Source organism: Vanellus vanellus (genome assembly GCF_965231255.1).
Source record: "Vanellus vanellus genome assembly, contig: HAP1_SCAFFOLD_53, whole genome shotgun sequence".
NCBI lineage: Eukaryota > Metazoa > Chordata > Aves > Charadriiformes > Charadriidae > Vanellus > Vanellus vanellus.
In genome coordinates, this window is record NW_028128477.1 from 92473 (window position 1) to 108705 (window position 16233).

The window sequence follows — 16233 nt, forward strand, 5'->3', positions numbered from 1 at the left end:
GCTTCCTCCCTGAGGTGTCCTTCCAAGCTGTGACCTTCCCTCAGGATGCAAACCTGTCCTCAGAGCACTTCTGTTTTATCTGAAAGCCCCAGATAGAAGCACTGAGATGTTATGATGGAGGAAATGCTGTTGGGTTGGTGAGATGATCCATGTGTGTCCTTGGCTAGAAGTGGGGGGCTTAGACCTTGAGAAAGGGTGAGACATTTAGCGGTCTGCAGTGACCAGTGTCACCACTGGTGACACCAGTGTCTGGTTGACTTCCAGGGTAAGGTGGGAGTGTGATCAACCTCCATGTGAGAAAGGTGGAAGCCCAAGGCTCTGGGAACAAGATGGAGAGGCAGACACGCTCCTCTCACCCTGCACTGAGCCAGAGGCAATCCTCTTGCCTCACAGGACTCGCTCTGTTCTCCCTGAGCACAGCAAAAATGCTGGGGCTTTCTGCCGTCCAATAACACTCCCCATGTGGGATGAGGGAAGCAGTAAAATACCCAAACCTTGCAACATCCATTCTACCATCCTGGTTCCTTAGCACTGGGAGTGCAGAAACTGAAAAGCCCTTCTGCGTTAGAAGTAGGTTCCTCTAAGACAAGAGCCAGGACTGGCTCCTGCCCCCACCATGCCCACACACCCACTGCTGCAAGGCAGGGCTGACTCCTCAGCAGCCAAGAGGCAGAGGCCCTGCTCCTCACAGCACACTCAACCAGCACCAACCAGAGCTGCAGGACCAGTGATGAAGGAAGGTCACCTGGAAAAAGAATGGGGTTTGTGTGTAGCCGTCAAGGGTCTAAGGAAAAAGGCTTTGATTTTCATCAAAAAAATCTCCCCTAACTCTTCATTGCCCCTTCCTCTAAGGACAGGACCACATGCCCAGAGGCAGCAAATGTCCAACAGCAGCTCCATCACCTACTTCATCCTCCTGGCATTGGCAGACACACGGGAGCTGCAGCTCTTGACCTTCTGTCTCTTCCTGGCCATCTACCTGGCTGCCCTCCTGGGAAACAGCCTCATCATCACCGCCATCACCTGCGACCACCACCTCCACACCCCCATGTACTTCTTCCTCCTCAACCTCTCTCTTCTGGACCTGGGCTGCATCTCCACCACTCTCCCCAAAGCCATGGCCAATTCCCTCTGGGACACCAGGGCCATCTCCTACTGGGGATGTGTTGTCCAGTTCTTTTTCTTTGTCTTCTTGATTGTAGGGGAGTATTGCCTTCTCACCGTCATGGCCTATGACCGCTACATTGCCATCTGCCATCCCCTGCACTACGGGACCCTCCTGGGCAGCAGAGCTTGTGTCCGCATGGCAGCAGCTGCCTGGGCCAGTGGGTTTCTCTATTCTCTCCTGCACACGGCCAATACATTTTCACTGCCCCTCTGCCAGGGCAATGCCGTGGACCAGTTCTTCTGTGAAATCCCCCACATCCTCAAGCTCTCCTGCTCACACTCCTACCTCCGGAACGCTGGGCTGCTTGTGTTTGGTTTTTCATTATCTTCAGTCTGTTTTGTTTTCATTGTGCTGTCCTACATGCAAATCTTCAGGGCTGTGCTGAGGATGCCCTCAGAGCAGGGACGGCACAAAGCCTTTTCCACGTGGCTCCCACACCTGGCTGTGGTCTCCATGGTTATCAGCACTGCCACATTTGCCTACCTGAAGCCCCCCTCCATCTCTTCCCCATCCCTGCACCTAGTGGTGGCATTCCTCTATTCGGTGGTGCCTCCAGCAGTGAACCCCCTCATCTATGGCATGAAGAACCAGGAGCTCAATGACGCACTGAAGAAACTTCTTCAATCACTTGTCTTTCAGCAGTGATAAGCAGCCCATGTCTCTTCAAAAGTGATTTTGAATTCCTATCAGCAACCTCCTGTGCTTTGGGCATTTTACCTGTGATAGTCCTGTTTGCCCAGGAGTGTCTACATCCACTCCACTTCTCCAGAGGCATGAACCCAGCCTGACCAGTCTGACTCAAAGGCCTTGTACGTGTGTCTTTCATGATGGTAGAGTTTTTCTCCCACGCCACAGCTTTCTAATAAAAGTAGATTTTTTCAGTCCCAGTGTCTGGAGTTTGAGCTCTTCTTCCAAAGCTGAGGTCAGGAATAGGCTGAAGAGACTGCAGCCATGAGACCATGCTGCTGAGCTGGGGTTCGTCATGGCCTCAGGGGTGGATGGCACGGGGCGATGTGTTGGGGAATGAGTCTGTCCTGAGGCTTTACATGTGGGCGCCCAGTTCCAATGGTAATGGTGAATGACCAACAGGGACCTGCCTGGGACTGTCTCCTTGTGGCTTTTGGGCACCGCAGCCCACTCACCCTGCAGAAGAGCACTGCCAGCTCAGGGTCTTGTGGGGACCATGGGGATGGAGCTGGAGTGGCCAGCCAGGCCAACACGGACGCAGTCCCCCAGGAAAAGGGTCTCTGGGGACAGGGACACCCCTGGACACGAGCAAAGGAGCACCTCCATGCTTCCACAGGGGAGGTAAATGAAAAAGAGACCCGTTTCTGCACACAGCAGCTCAGGGCATTTTGCACTGTTGCTGGGGCCGCAGGAGAAGCCTGAGGAGCCCCTGGGTCAGGAGTCTTGTGGTGGGGAGAGGGGCTGGCTCAGTGGGGCTGCCAGCAGTTGGTGATAAGGGTCTCTTGGAGACAAATGCAGGGCACAGTGGGAGTCACTGGCCTCTGTCTCCTCATGCTATGGCTGGCCCTCAGCCCTGGGGCTGATGAGGAAGGCTGAGACCACCTCTCTCTGCTCCCCGGGACCTGCTGTGCTCTTCAGAGGGGCTGTGGCTGCGGGGTGAGCGCCCAGAGCTCTGCAGCACCCTGTGGTGGGGATTTCTGTAGGGCCGGCCCAGGCTGGACTTCTCTCCTGGGCTGGTCTGGGCAGGAAAGTGTCTGGGAGAGGACAACACCCGTGTAGAGCTCACCTGGTTGGGTGTGCAGGGGGAGGGCACCTAACAGGGTGCCCACAGGGCAGAGCCAGGTGACACGGTGAGGCAAACAAGTCAGCAAAGGTGCAGAAGAGAGGGGCCCGGTCTACGCCATGTTCCCTGGACACCCCGGGAAAGCTGCACAAGAGGCATTCTTTCTGACCACTCCACACACCGGGCTTTCCATCTCTGGCCGTACAGCCCAGCTCTGAGGAGGGACCTTTGCTTCATGGTCATCCCCATCCTTTGCAGCTTCGTGATACCCAAATACACTGCAATTATTAATAAAAAGGAAACCAGTTTCCTACTGACACTCATCACACACCAAATCCCAGAAGCTCTTGCCACAGTCAAGTCTTGGTCCCTCAGCCAAGCCTGTTGTGAGACAGCTCTGGCTCCATCAGGTGCTCATGGCCTTGTCTCGAGAGATATTGCAAATCTACATTGTTGTAGACTCCGCCAAGTTGCCTGGGTCTGTGCTCCAGTGTATGGCTCTGAGAGATTTCTGGAAAGATAAAACAACAAACAAAACATTTCTCTCAGCCTTTCCTTGTATATAATGTGCTCCAGGCCTCGCCCATCTTTCTGGCCTTTCAGGACTTGCTCCCGCCTGTCAGGGTCTGTCTTGTGCTGGGGAGCCCCAGATTGGACACAGCCGTCCTGATGTGGTGGTCCTGTGGTGGGTCAGCCTTGACCAGCTGCCAGACACCCACCCAGCTGCTCCTTCACACCCCAGACTCAAAAGGAGAAAAGGAGAAAATAAGATGCAATAGCTCACGAGTCAAGATAAAGACAAGGAGATGACTTACGAATTACTGTCAGGGGCAAAGAAGAGTTGACTTGGGGGTGATCAGTTTAATTCATTGCCAATTAAAATAGATTTTGATAGTGATAAAATATAATATAATAAAATATTAAAGACCATTCTCCTTCCCCACTCCTTTTTCCCAGGCTCAGATTACTCCATCATTCCCCATTCTTCTACCCACCCTGACTCTGAGACATGTGGGGGGTGGGGGTGGTGAATGGGGGGTTATGGTCAGCACAGAACCTCTGCATCTCCTTCCTCTTTACACTTTTACCCTTCCCGGCATGGGTCCTCTCCACAGGATCTCACCCTATTTCTGGTACAGGCTACGTGTTGTTAATTTCCTTCAGTCTTACTTCTCTCCTTTATACTCACAAAATCACAGAAATATGGAGTTTGGAAGAGACCTCTAGATATCACCTAGTCCAGCCTTCCAGCTGAGACAGGCTCAGCTAGATCAGCTTTTTCAGGGCTTGTCTAGGTGGGTTTGGATATTTCCACAGATGAAGAAATGCAATACATGTTTCAGACAGATGGGAAATTACAAAATAAGCACAATTAAAGTGTTTGGTAATAACAGAATTAGACTACTGAAAGATAGGCCAGCTTTTAAGTGCCTGAAGCTCAAAGCCACAACTGGATTGTTGAGAGGTGTCTGAATGGTGAAAGAGGAAGGGGAAGGGAAATGTAGAGAGCAATCGCAAGTGCTTCTGTGCAGATGCACTGCTGGAAAGGTGCCTTCAGACATGGTCAGTTTAGTTGGGAAATATGAGAAAGATGAGGAAGATTAAATGCGGAGCCTGAGAGAGGGAGTCCTGACAATGCAAGTACAGGGGAAGATCAATAGCTCTCCTCTTCCTATAAAATAAACTCATTTGATCTTATGGGAAAAGACTGATATTTATTACAAATATTCACTTGTTAAGGTGATGAGGTCATGCTCATATGCATGTTAATATTTCTCAGGCTTCCAGGCAGCGCTCTGCTGCCTGACCATCAGTACCCAGTGGTGCCTCCAGAGGGCCCTGTGTCTCTGAAGCACATGCCTGGGCCTGGCCGCTGTCCCAGAGGAGCTGCTGGAGACCAGAGCCCCTGGGAAGCTGCAGCTGGAGCCTGGGCAGAGGGCCCCAGGCACCTACACTGGCACCGCGCTCCTGTGTCCCTCTCACTGCATCCCACCCCAATTTTATGATCACTTGCCTTTGCAAACAGAGCACAAAAAATCGCTGAGAAATCACTTATTAAAACAAGACAAAACCAAGCAAAGAGAATAACAACACCAAAAATGTTTGAAGTTTAGAGTTGCAAGAGGAAATCAACCAAAGCACAAATACAGGCTGGGTGCAGAATGGATAGAGAGAAGCCCTGAGGAGAAGGACTTGGAGGTGTTGGTGGATAAGCCCAACATGAGCCACAAATGTGTGCCTGCATCCCAGAAAGCCAACCACATCCTTAGCTTCATTAAAAGCAGCATGGCCAGCATGTCGAGGGAGGTGATTCTTCCCCTCTACTCTACTCTTGTGAGACTCCACCTGGAGTACTGCATCCAGCTCTGGAGCCTCCAACAGAAAAAGGACACGGAACTGTTGGAGTGAGTCCAGAGGAGGGTCACAAAGATGATTAGAGGGCTGGAGCGCCTCTCTTCTGAAGACAGGCTGAGAGAGTTGGGGTTGTTCAGCCTGCACAAGAAAAGGCTTCAAGGAGACGTTATAGACCCTTCCATTACCTAAAGGGGGCCTACAGGAGAGCTGGGGAGGCACTTTTTTCAGGGAGAGGAGGAGTATATAAACATTGCGAGAGTACGTAGGGATGCAACGAGGAAGGCTGAAGCCCACTTGGAATTAAACCTGGCCAGGGATGTCAAGGACAATAAGAAAGGCTTCTCCAAGTACATCAGTAGTAAAAGGCAGACCAGGGAAACCGTGGGCCTGCTACTGAATGAGGTGGGTGCCCTGGTGACGGAAGATGCAGAGAAGGCAGAATTACTGATACCTTCTTTGCTTCAGTCTTTACTGGTAAGGCCGGCCCTCAGCAATCCCAAACCCAGGAGCGAAGAGAAAGAATCTGAGAAAATGAAGACTTTCCCTTGGTCGAGGAAGATCAGGTTAGAGATCATTTAGGCAAACTTGACACCCAGCGCCCTGATGGGATGAACCCAGGGGTGTTGAGGGACCTGGCAGATGTTATTACAAAGGCGCTCTCCATCATCTTTGAAAGGTCAGGGGGACAGGAGAGGTGCCTGAGGACTGGAGGAAAGCCAAAGTCACGCCAGTCTTCAAAAAGGGCAAGAAGGAGGACCCAGGAAATGGCAGGCCGATCAGTGAGACCTGGAAAGGCTGGAGAGTTGGGTGGAGAGGAACATAATGAAGTTCAACCAGGGCAAGTGTAGGGTCCTGCACCTGTGGAGGAAAAACCCCATGCACCAGTAAAGGTTGGGGGTTCACCTCCTGCAAAGCAGCTTTGCCGAGAGGGACCTGGGAGTCCTGGTAGACAATAAGTTGACCATAAGCCAGCAATGTGCCCTGTTGGCCAAGAAGGCCTATAGTCTCCTGGGGTGAATTACAAAAGAGCATGGCCAGCAGGTGAAGGGGGGTCATCCTTCCCCTCTACTCTGCCCTGCTGAGGCCGAATCTGGAGTAGTGTGGCCAGTTCTAGGTACACCAGTGCAAGAAACACAGGGATCTGCTGGAAAGAGTCCAGTAGAGGGCTACAAAGATGTTCAGGGGACTGGAGCACCTCTCTTATGAGAAACAGCTGAGAGCGCTGTGTCTGTTGAGCCTGGAGAAGAGAAGGCTGAGAGGGGATCTCCTCAATGCTTATCAATATCTAAAAGACGGGTGTCAAGAAGATGGGGCCAGACTCTTTTCTGTGCTGCCCAACAACAGAACAAGGGGAAATGGGCACAAACTGGAACACAGGAAATTCCATCTGAACACAAGGAAAAATGCATTTACTTTGAAGGCACCAAAGCACTGGAAGAGGCTGTTCAGAAAGGCTAAGGAATGTCCTTCTGTGGAGATATTCAAAAGCCGCCTGGCTTCATTCCTGTCCAGCCTGCTGAAGGTGACCCTACTTTGGCAGGGGGGTTGCACTAGACGATCTCTGAGGGTTCCTTCCAACCCCTACCATTCTGTGATCCTGTGATTCTGTGATCTTCTATGTTTTCTGTTGGCCAAAGGGATTTCCCACCAGTATCCAGGACAATGCCCCCAGATGCTGCCCTGCCTCTCACAATTGCTCCATTAGAGCTTGCAGTTCCCTGCACATGTCCTGAACCACCTCTGGCACCTCAGATGTCACCCGGTGTTTGCATTGGAAAAGCTCCCTCCTGGCCTCTGTCTCCGTTACTCACAGGGCACCTCAGAGGAGGAGCTCACACCGATTTAGGGCAGCTGAGCTGAGGCAAGAGGAATCCCCCCTCTGGTGGGTCTGTGGGGTGCACTGGAGAAGCTGAATGTCCCTCCGGCCTCAAGAATACTGCTGAGGAACACTGAATATTGATGCCTCCTGTAGGTACACATACCCTGGCAGAGCAGAGATTCCTTCCCACCACAGGGATCGATCCGTCCAGGGTTCAGAGAGGGACAGTCGGTGATGACTTCATTGTGCTTCAAACTCTGCTCCCCAGGAGAGACCCCGCTGCCTTGGAGGAGCTGTCAGCCCTGGAGGCGCAGGGACACCTCGAGGGATTGGGGCAGTGAAGGGAGGAGGCAGAGAAAGCCACAGCAGGTCCTCTGCTGCTGAGCTGGGCCGGGCTGCTGGGACGGAGGGAGCTCCTGGCAAGCGGGCAGCGCTGCAGAGAGACAGCTCTGCCCAGGAGCAGCTCCTCTGCACAGCGCAGCAGGGCTGAGGGCACTGCCTGCAGGCAGCGAGGGCAGAGCAGGGAGGCAGAGAGAGGTTGAAGGCAGTCTGGAGAGGGAGGATGCTGAGGGCGAATGGGGGGAGAACTCTTCCCAAAGCAGAGCAGCTGCAGTAGCTGGAGAGATCTCCAAAAGCTGGCACCTCCCACAGCCCGTGGGATCTTTCAGAAGGACGCTCATAATTTCTCTGCTGTGGAAGAAGAGGACATTCTCTAGATTGGGGCTTCCCTGCTTCACCATCAGAGGATCAGGGCATGACGGCTGCCCTCTCCCAGGAACGGTCGAAAGGCTGTGAAGGTGGGTGTGCAGGCAAGGGTGGGCAGGGCTGTCCTTGCCAGCAGGGTCCCTGCACCTCAGGGGCTGTGTGCCAGGGCAGGGACTCTGCCGCCTGCCAGGGTCAGCTCTCCGCCTGCCCGGGGAGCTCCCACGTAGCTTCTGTGGGGAGAAGCTGTGGGTGGAAGGAGTGACCCCTGGCTGGGCAATGTCCTTCACCTTGAAGAGGGCGCTGTGTGGGTCAGGGCTCTTTACACCTCCAGATGACCTCTGGTCATTCCTGGAGGGACTTTTCAAGATGGAGTTCCCTTAATATGAAGGTAAATTTCTTTTGCTGTTTCTTCTCTACGTTGGCTGGGTGGGCAGTGGCACATGTCCAAGAGGACTTTCAAATGAAAGATCAAAGGAGGGACCCTGTAGAGATAAGGAGCTTTCCTGAGTCTGTGTCTTTGGTTTCCAGCTCTGGGGGCTACAGGCAGCACCAGCATCCCCTTTCCAGTCTCACCAGGGTCTGTGGCACCTGCTCTTTAGCCCCTGCACACACACAGAGGCTGCAGGGCAGAGCTGGGCACACGGGGGCTGCCATGGCGTCTGTGAGCACTGGCAAGGAAGAGACGTGGGGGCAGGGAAAGAGCTGCTGGCAGGGCGAGCTCCAGGCAGTGGAGATGGGCAGGGAAGGAGGGAGACTGCTCCTGGAAGCCCTGCTGCAGGGGAGATAGGGGCACCTCCAGCCAGCCCTGCAGTGCAGATGCTTTCCCTGAGTCACCCATCACAGCCCTCAGCCCTCACGGCCATGGGCTCTGGGGTGGGAGTCAGCTCTGTGCCCGGCAGAGCAGCAGGAGAGGCGAGGGGCATCCCTCCTGCCACCTGCCCCATTGCTGCTGCCCAGCGGTGGGGCTGAGGGCACCTGCCCTGCATGATCAGTGTCTGGGTGGTGGTGTGCCCAGCAGGGTGAGGGTAATGCTGCCCTGAGTGCCCGGCTGCCTCTCCCCGTGCCTCTCCCAGCCAGACTCTCATGGGATTTCTCCTGGTTTCTCCACGTCTCCTTTAAAGTTGTCTTTTTATTGCTGTCAGCCTCCCTGGGATGGGAATTTCAGCTGCAGAGTCCCACACTGATCTTCTTCCACTCCTGCCGGTGTGTCCATGGGAACCAGTGTCCCAGCTTTCCTCTGACCTGTGGGGCTGTGGGCAATGCAGGCCGTGGGGGTGGGGAAGGAGTCCATTTTCTCTCACTGAGATCCCATAAATTGGGTAAGTCCTTTGGGTGTCCGGAAGCTGTGAGCTGCCCTCCAGGATGCCAACCTGTCCCATAGCACCTTTGTGTTATCGGAAAGCCCCACAGAGAAACACAGAGACTCTGTGACTGAGGAAATGCTGTTGGGTGGGTGAAATGAGCCGTGGGTGTCCTTGGCTAGAGGTGGGCTGCTGAGACTTGAGAAAGGGTGAGACATTTCATAGTCTGAGATGGATCCTTCTGCTCTCAGCACTGTCTGATTGCATAAGAGAAGAGGGAATCCCCCTCCATCTCATGACAGTGCAAGATGGAGGGACAAACCATCTCCCCTGACTCTGCTCTCTGCCCCAGGCAATCCTCATGTCTCACAGCACTCACTCTGTTCCCCTGGAGGGCAGCAGAAATGCTGAGGGTTTCTGACATCCCAGAACAATGCTCAGGGGAGGTGGGGGAGCTGTAAAATACCCAAAACCTCTCCAACTGCCTTCTGCCATCCTGGTTCCTTAGCAGTGCATGTGCAGATGCTGACAAGCCCTTCTGCATTGTAGGTGGTTCCATCAGAACAGGTAGAACATCGTCACGGACCCCGGTCCTCACTCTTCCCAGGGACTCTTCCCTCCTCACAGCACAATCAGCAAGAGTAAACCAGACCTCGAGTCAGGAAGCTGAGGAATGTCTCCTGGAAAAGGAAAAGGGCGTATTACAGGAGGGGCAAAGTCTATGCGAAATGGCTTTCATTTTCCTTAGGGAAATCTCTGGTAACAGACCTCGACCACGTCCCCCTGCCCAGAAGCAGCAAATGTCCAACAGCAGCTCCATCACACAGTTCCTCCTCCTGGCATTCTCAGACACTCGGGAGCTGCAGCTCTTGACCTTCGGGCTCTTCCTGGGCATCTACCTGGCTGCCCTCCTGGGAAACGGCCTCATCATCACCGCCATCGCCTGCGACCACTGCCTCCACACCCCCATGTACTTCTTCCTCCTCAACCTCTCCCTCATAGACATGGGCTCCATCTCCACCACTCTCCCCAAAGCCATGGCCAATTCCCTCTGGAACACCCAGGATATGTCTTACTTTGGCTGTGCTGTCCAGCTCTTTTTCATGCTCTTTTTTATGTCAACAGAGTGTTCTCTCCTCACAGTCATGGCCTATGACCGCTACATTGCCATCTGCCAACCCCTGCACTACGGGACCCTCCTGGGCAGCAGAGCTTGTGTCCGCATGGCAGCAGCTGCCTGGGGCAGTGGGTTCCTCAATTCTCTCCTGCACACGGCCAATACATTTTCACTCCCCCTCTGCCAGGGCAATGCCCTGCACCAGTTCTTCTGTGAAGTCCCCCACATCCTCAAGCTCTCCTGCTCACACTCCTACCTCAGGGAAGTTGGGCTGATTGTGGTTAGTGCCTGTTTAGTCTTAGGGTGTTTTGTTTTCATTATACTGTCCTATGTGCAGATCTTGAGGGCAGTGCTGAGGATCCCCTCTGAGCAGGGACGGCACAAAGCCTTTTCCACGTGTGTCCCTCACCTGGCTGTGGTCTCCCTCTTTATCAGCACTGCCATGTTTGCCCACCTGAAGCCCCCCTCCATCTCCTCCCCATCTCTGGACCTGGTGGTGGCACTGTTGTACTCGGTGGTGCCTCCAGCAGTGAACCCCCTCATCTACAGCATGAGGAACGAGGAGCTCAAGGATGCCCTATGGAAACTGGCCCAATGGACGCTGTTTCACCGACAATAACCTGCCACCCCTTCGCTGCACATTGCCCAGGGCTTATCTTAGATCATGAGCCTAATTTTTCTCTTGTCATAACCCTGCTGATTGATATTTTTCTGGGTTTATACTACTTGTGTTTGGGCTTGATCCTACTGGGTCTGACCCTTGCACAACACTGAGTCAGATGTGGCCGGTCAGGTAACAGCTCTTATATGAAACAGGATGTCTCAGGTAGAATAGCAAGAAAAGGGAAAAACAGGTAAAAACAAAACATTGGCGGAGATAAATATTTTTTAATAGAACAGTAACAGAAAATAAAAGCAGTAGCAGTAGCAGTAACAACAACAACAATAATAATAAGTATATATAGAATAAAGTGATGCAAAATATATTACTGTCACCACCCAATGATCATTTGCCCCGCCTGTCTGGAGAAGTGATCACCGATTCCTTCCCCAAGCTGACTCACATTTACTTACTGAGCATGACGTCTATGGGATGGAACATTCCTTTGGCCAGCTTGTCTTGTCTGTGCCCCCCCACCTTCTACGGGAAGTTGAAAATGTCCGTGACTTAATATAAGCATCACTCAGCAACAACTAAAACAATATATGTTAGCAATGTTATTCTCATAGTCAATCCAAAACACAGCAGCTACCAGGAAGGATATTAACTCTATCCCAGGCAAAACCAGGACAGCATCCGCCCCTTATTCTATACCATTTACCTCATGCCCAGGTCTTACACTTTTCCATAAATCACCACCATTTTCCTGTCTTTCATATATGTATATATGCACAGAGATAACTTTCCCTTAGTCCATGGCCCATCCCACTGAAATGTCCATTGAGTTCATTTAGTCCATGACTTTGGGCTCCATTTGTTCTAACTGTCTTTCCCGGCAGGAGACGTGGTGTGTGGTGTTGAATTGTTGCGTGCTGCATCTGGAGCTCACAGCTGGTGTAGCCGGCATGCCCCATGCCCATCATCTGTGGGTTGAAGATGTCGATCTCAAGACAATTCCCGGGTGCCAGTTGCTGCAGCCACTTCTGGTTCCATCACTTCTGCACTTTGCTCAGTTTCATCAAAGTTCATTCTTCATTAATTTAGGTCACTTTCACTGCAATGCCATAGATAGAGCATATAGCAACTGTATCAGTGATGACATATAGTGGTAATTTAACAATAAATATCATATCATTTGATTCATTGGACATTCTCACCAAAATCAAATCCCCTTGAGGAACAAATCGATCATCCCCATCCTCCCGCATCACCCACCAAGTGCACTCAGGGCCTTAAAATAAAGCAATCCCACAGATAGTTTTGCCTTTGCTTGTGTCAGGAATAACCCAGACTCTCTTCCCAAACGTATTCAGATCCTCAAATGTTACCTAACCAGGTGGCCTTTGCCAAATGTGTATCCTGTCTTTAGAAGGTCCCACCACCCATGGCTCTCAGTGTAGTTTATAGCAGTCCGGTGTACTGTTTCATTTTCCCAGAGGCTCGTGCATGGTAGGGGATGTGATACACCCGCCCAATGCCATGCTCTTTGGCCCAGGTGTCTATGAGGCTGTTTGGAAATGAGTCCCACTGTCTGACTCAATTCTCTCTGGGGTGCCATGTCGCCATCAGACTTGCTGTTCAAGGCCCACGATAGTTGTTCAGGGTGGTGGCATGGGTCACAGGGTGTGTTTCCAGCCATCAGGTGTTTGCTTCCACCGTTGTGAGCATGTGGTGCTTGTCTTGGCGGGTTTGAGGGTGTGTGATAGAACCAATCTGCCAGGCCTCCCCGTATTGATATTTCAGCCAACGTCCTCCATATCAAAGAAGCATTAACCGCTTGGCTTGCTTAAATGCAGCACACGTTTCACATTCGTGGATAACCTGTGCAATAGTGAACGTGGTCAAGTCCACCCCCTGGTCACGAGCCCATCTATATGTCTCATCTCTTCCTTGATGGCTTGAGGCGTCATGGGCCCACCAAGCTATGAATAGTTCACCCTTACGTTGCCAGTCCATGTCCACCTGAGCCACTTCAATCTTAGCAGCCTGATCCACCTGCTGGTTGTTTTGGTGTTCCTCAGTGGCCTGACCCTTGGGTACGTGGTCATCTACATGATGTACTTTCACAACCAGATTCTCTATCTGGGCAGCAATGTCTTGCCACAGTTCAGCAGCCCAGATGGGTCTACCTCTGCACTGCCAGTTGCTCTGCTCCCACTGCTGTAACCACCCCCACAGAGCATTTGCCACCACCCATGAATCAATATGGAGGTAAAGCACCAGCTGCGCAGGGGCTCACAGCCGGTCCCGGGTCACCCCTGTGCCTGTGATTTCCCTTTGGGGCACATTCCAGAGCCACCAGACAGGCAGGGATTGGGAGACGGTGTTGGAGGGAGAGCACAGACAAAGCGCTGTAGCACCTCCAGGAGAAGCACCTTCCACTGCCACAGGCTGTGACGTGGGCGATAGCTTGGCTCCCAGCGACACTCATCCTCACCCAGGGAGAGGAAGATGAGTGCTGTGCTTTGCACCGTCTTCAGTGAGCTTTGCCTGGAGGAGAGACTCTATGATGGGTGGCATTGAGTTCAGTGCTCACAAGAACATCCTCTGTAGCTGCAGTCAATAGTTCAGGTCAGTGCTTGGAACAAGAGGGGATGGGGACACACAGCATTTCCCAGGCTGTGTCACGCTGCCTTAGTGTCCCTCCAGTGCTTCCCTCGGCATGAAAACTCTCCTCCAGCACTTCCCCACAGTCCTGGTGCCTCCCTGGACACTGGAATTCATCCCCAACCCAAGATCTCACAGCAGCACTGGAAGCGGTGTCTGACGAACCCCCCGATGCGGTGCAGGGCTGGAGCGTGGCCAGCCGGGCTTGTCTGCCGTGGGGCGGGAGGTGTTCCTTCCCCACACAGCGCCATTCTCTGGTGGTCTTGTTGAAGCAACGGGGGCACTGGCCCTGTGGCTGTCTGTGCAAAGCCGGAGGCGGTGACTCCTTGTTAAAACAACCGGCTCGTAACACATGAATTAATAAACCTCACGGCCTCCCAGCATGGCTACTGCGTGTGCCCAAATTGGTGCCCCAGGAAGGAGGCACAGAGGATAAGAGGGTCTGGGTTTAATGCAGCAAAGATGCTTTTCCCCCAGCACTGCTTTGCTTTTTTCAGGGCTTTGTTTTCCACCCGCTGGAGCAATGCCGGGAACGATGTCTATAAAATCCTCGGCACTTCACCTGAAATGATGCGGCTCATTATCGAGTACGCCTACACCAGCACAGTACCGGTCACGGCCGACAACGTTGAACGTTTGCTGATAGCGGCCGACCAGTTCAACGTCATGGGCATCGTCAGACTGTGCTGCGAGTTCTTACAGTCCCAGCTGTGCTTGGAGAACTGCGTCGGCATCTGGAGATTCACCGAGTATTACTGCTGCCTTTATTATTGACTTTATTATTGACCTGCGAGAAGACACCCATGCTTTCATCCCCCATCACTTGGAGGGGGTGACCAGGGTGTCGAGAGAGTTTCTGCAGCATTCTGTCAAAGACCTCCTGTGTGTCCTGCAGAAGGAGGAGCTCAGTGGGAAAGAAGACGCCGTGTTCAAGGCCGTTCTGCAATGGATGGCTCACGACCCGCAGAACAGGAGGCAGCAGGTTGCAGTCTTGCTGGGCAAGGAAGAGGGGAAGGGGGGACAGAGGGCATTTATTTAAAACAAAGAAAGTCTAGGTTATTCTTACCTTAGAAAAAATAAACTCAGCATTTTTGACAGTAAGGACTTTGCTTGAAACTTTTGAAATCCTGCCTTCACAAGGGTATAAATTTGTAGTTCATATTCACTGTACATACACGCCACTCACCCAAATCCCATTGCTTGTTAGCACGTGCATGGTTTCCGAAGGCACACGCACTGACACTGACACTATGGAAATGATCAGGTATGTGTTGTCTATGAGTGCCCAGGCCACAGTTGTGTGAGGCATTGCACAAGCATCTGAAATCCTTGCCCAAAAGAGTTTGCAAACCACCTGTTCCTTTCGACTGGGCTCGAAAGGGGGACCATCTTGCACAGGGGAGGATGGCACATCTCTCTCATGTTCTTGAGGCAGTCCTATTCGAGTCATGGTTTCAGTCAGAGTCCTTCCTGAACGATCATTGCCTGGGAGGACAGCACCATAAAGGCACTCAAGTGCCTTCTGGGCCACCTCTGGGGACAATTCTCGGCCTTCGAGGATAACATCATGAAAACTTTCCAACTGCCCATGCTGTCCCAGGAGAGAGACTGGGACACAAAGTATGGAATTACACGAGTGATTCTCTGTTCACGAGCACGAGTGGTCCCAGTCAAATTGGGACACCCCAAATGCTGTTTCACACATGGTTCTTATACCTTTAGAGCATCCAGGTACAACACAATTTGAGTGATCGCTACTTAACACGCACACACAGGCTGCTGTTTGGCAAAGCAACTCTCATGCTGTGGCATCATCATCCACCTGCTGCTCTCCTAATGGAGACGTCCCTGGAGTCGGTCTTGCTGCAGTTCCTTATCTCTGATGCCAGATGAGGGGAGGGTTTCACAGGGGTGTCAGAGGGGCTGGGAGGCTGGCGTCATCCGCGCAGTGCTGGAGCATCCTTTCTTCTTCAGGCTGGGGGCTCTCTTCTCCTCCCGACAATGAGCTGGGTCCTGTAGTCATGCTGACTGAACCATGGCTATGCAGTACGCAATAGAAATGCTGTATATCTTAAGAAAGTTCATACAGTTTCGTACTCTAAAAAGTAATTGTTACAATAGTTCTGGAATGAGATTTTCCTAACAGTCCCTCCTTTTCCTTTCACCGTCAGGGTCACACTATACTCTTCATTATTTAAGTCGTAAGTCAAGTTCATAAGGTAATATTACACTGTAAACACACCCATCTAATTAGAAAGCAAAACAAGAGAGTGAATACAACAACCCAAATCCTTTCAGTTCACAGTCCTGTTCTTAAGTCTGGGAGCCAAGAGGTTAGCCACCCAAAGAGATTTAGGGGAGATCCCTGCCCTATTTCGTGTAATATTTTTAAATGAGTCTTTCTCTTTTTTCTCTCAGTTTTGTTTTTCTGATCTTGACTGACATAAAAACCCCAGCAGCTCTTATTCAAGAACGCACCTACTCTGTTCTGTACTTCTAAAGGGTGCTCTAGAGCTAAGCCATTCTATATTACCATTTTTGATAAAAATTTGATTTCTTCCTCTAAGGCTGTCATACTGCCTGCCCTCATTAATGGCTTTTTCTAATTCTCTTGACACATTCGCAGTAGCCCTTTCTAGTTTTGCGGTCCTTCGCTGTGGGATAAAATCTGATATAGACAGGTGGAACTCAGTGCCACATTATCAAAGATATTTGTGAAAGGCAGGTCCTGCTTGACTAACCTGATCTCC

At 51.9% G+C, this 16233-nt stretch overlaps 2 protein-coding genes across 2 annotated transcripts in view; both read left to right on the plus strand.

Annotated features, from left to right (window-relative positions):
* LOC309684316 (olfactory receptor 14C36-like) overlaps nucleotides 1-16233 on the plus strand; it is a gene marked incomplete at both ends in the record, with an annotated part of 204552 nt that overhangs the window by 58302 nt on the left and 130017 nt on the right. The gene's annotated exons all lie outside the window — the stretch shown is intronic.
* Nucleotides 9899-10834, plus strand: LOC309684320 (olfactory receptor 14I1-like; the record flags this gene model as incomplete). Its single annotated transcript, XM_082500255.1, has 1 exon — nucleotides 9899-10834. The coding sequence occupies one exon, from the start codon at nucleotides 9899-9901 to the stop codon at nucleotides 10832-10834; it is 936 nt and encodes a 311-aa protein (XP_082356381.1).